At 37.6% G+C, this 2,737-nt stretch overlaps 1 protein-coding gene across 1 annotated transcript in view; it reads right to left on the bottom strand.

The window, feature by feature from the left end:
* Window positions 1-336: 336 nt before the first annotated feature.
* The window catches only part of HELRODRAFT_120014 (hypothetical protein), a gene marked incomplete at both ends in the record, with an annotated part of 11,069 nt that continues 8,668 nt past the window's right edge, over window positions 337-2,737 (bottom strand). Inside the window, 2 exons of the mRNA XM_009024141.1 lie at window positions 337-381; window positions 714-880. Coding sequence (XP_009022389.1) covers window positions 337-381; window positions 714-880 — 212 coding nt within the window. The remainder of the gene's footprint in view (window positions 382-713; window positions 881-2,737) is intronic.

Genomic DNA, 2,737 nt, shown 5'->3' with positions numbered 1-2,737 from the left:
CGCCAAATTTGGACTCGCCAGATCGGGTGTCATCAATTCAGGATAGCTGAGGCAGAACTTATCAGAAGAGGGAGTGGGAGTCAGTCGTTCTGGAACGCTGTTACTTCTTGAAGAACCCTCCCTTTGCACCTGACGATGACGGGATTGTGGAGATTTTTCTACATCCAGTGCTAACAACTTCTTAGGCATTTTCGGTGACATTTCATTGTGAAAAAGTTTTCTACTTAGAAATGGTGAGAATTTGTTGTGCTGTTTTGACTGAGCTTGGACAGGGGTGCCGCAAGTTTGGGTGATCTTGTTGTGATGGGAAGGCGTGCAGATGGGCATTTTGACAACATCCCTTATGAAGAATGTGTTCAACCAGAAGTGAAACAACTTCTCCTGTAGCATGTGCAACAGGCAAATAAACAATTTAGTAGAATTAACGATGATTAGATGATTAGATTATCGTATAAAATAATTAGTAAGGTGACGTGCTGGGAAATGACTCGTTAGGAATTATTATACGTAATCTAATTTACATGCAATTTGCATACAAACTTAAATTAAGAACAAACAGTCAGGATTGTTTAATGTATATTTAAAATGAAAACTGACATATAACACATTATTTAACTATAATTCATATAAATGGAAACGTTTACAAAAAACCAATCATGACAAGATCAGAATAAATTTTAAAAAATCCACTGAGATGAAAAAAAATCACCAACGGGTTTCATCATTTTGATCTTGTTGAAAAATTCGACCATGAAATCGCCGCAGAGAATTGAGGGCCTGGTTAGCGGCAGGTCGAACAGCACGTACTCTCGCTTCAGGTGCTCAAAAACTTCAGATTGGTAGTGCTTGACGTGGGGATGGCAGATGACGAAGTAGGGGGCTAACAAAATATATATATGCATAAATGTATACAATATATACATTTATATATATATATATATTCATATATGTGTACTATATATATATATATACATTTATGACATATATGTTTATACACACACATATACATACACTGTGTATGTATGTGTGCCTGTGCATGTGTTGCATTGTGCGTGTGCAGCCCTTTCAAGTTATTGGGATAGTATATTGTATAAGTGTCATTAGCTATGGAGTGGATGTATGGTTATTTCTATTCATTCAATTCATAGATTCCCTTCTTCTTGTTACTCTTAAAATAATAAAAATAATAACAACAATAATGATATTAATATAAATATTAATAATAACTATTATTGATATCACACTTATTGTTCTGCTATTTATATTATAATTAACGATGGTAGGCAGTCATTCATAACACCTTGAAAATAATAACAATGAACAAAAGTGTACGTCGCTCTGATTTTCCATCTCGTTTATTCAGAGAACAGAATGTATAGAACGCATTGGTGGTCTATTACCATCCGCTTGGTGAAAATTCACAGATTTAAAAAAATTACTTCTGGACAAAATCAGCTGAAGTATCAATATTATCATCACAAACATCCTCACCAAAAACGCCCCTCAATGTCTCATCTTTTTCATTACCATCACAAATTATCATCGTTTGTGTCTCATCTTGCGCACTCAGGTTACAAACTTAGCGCACAAAAACTGTCTGTGCAGAAAAAAGTTTATTTATTTTGATTTTATATAAAAATTTACTACATCAACCAGCTCCATTTTTATAAAAAAAAATTCAATTTTCTTTCTTCAAACCAATTTTATTTGTCCTTGTTTTGCCCATCTCATCGGCTTGATGTGATTACAATTATGCCGTTGCAAACGTTGAATCTTCATGCAAGAAAAATGATGTATTCCATGATGGCGAATCAACAGCTACTTCAAATTTTATGTAAAAGACAGAATGAAAAATCAAGTCATCGACAATTATGAAGATACGGCGTCATTTGTACTGGCAAACGAAGAGTTTGAAGAATATACGAAACTGCAAGACACTACTGAAACACATTTTGGCACCTAGTGCTCGTTGTGAACGTTAATTGATTTGAATTTTTACAAAAACAAACCAAGAAATCATTCTGTGGAAATACATTTCGATATGGGAATGAAATCATATCGAATTAAACAACATCTGAAATACGTTTTTTTAGTGGTATATTTATATTGTCCTGGTTATGACATTGTCCTGGTTATGACATTAAACTGACCCTCACTGCCTTGTGAGTGATGTTGGATCATCAAAGGCTAGGCCCACCGCTTATAACTGTGGTTGCGTAAGGAAGGGCGTCCTGTGTAAAAACTAGCCAAATAATAAATGCTTATGATGATGACGGAGAAAACAATGGCCCTCAGTATCCGGCAGAAGAGGGTGCGAAGAATCTCCGGAGACCCAGTCGATGGGGTTGTGGTGCAAGGCCCTGTGGATGGTCTGGCTACTGGCACCCCACTCTATAGTGTGGCGGTGCAAGGCACTATAGATGGAAGGACTACTTGTAGACCAAGGGGTTGGAGGTTTGGTACCTGGAATGTAGGCACGTTGACAGGAAGAAGTTTGGAAGTGGTGGAGGAGCTGCAGAGGAGAATGGTTGACGTGGCTGCATTACAGGAGGTCAGATGGAAGGGTGAGGGTACAAGGTTTGTGGGGGCTAAAGGTGGAAGATATAAGTTGTGGTGGAAGGGGGATGATGGTACGGGAGGAGTTGGTGTGATGGTAAGAGAAGAGTTGTTGGAGCAGGTGTTGGAAGTGAGGCGGAGAAGCAATGGGGTAATTGTGGTGGTGATGGTGTTGGAAAAG

Source organism: Helobdella robusta (assembly GCF_000326865.2).
Source record: "Helobdella robusta unplaced genomic scaffold HELROscaffold_39, whole genome shotgun sequence".
Taxonomy (NCBI): Eukaryota; Metazoa; Annelida; class Clitellata; order Rhynchobdellida; family Glossiphoniidae; genus Helobdella; species Helobdella robusta.
The sequence above is the reverse complement of the archived record's forward strand: the minus strand, read 5'-3'. Positions and strand labels throughout refer to the sequence as shown.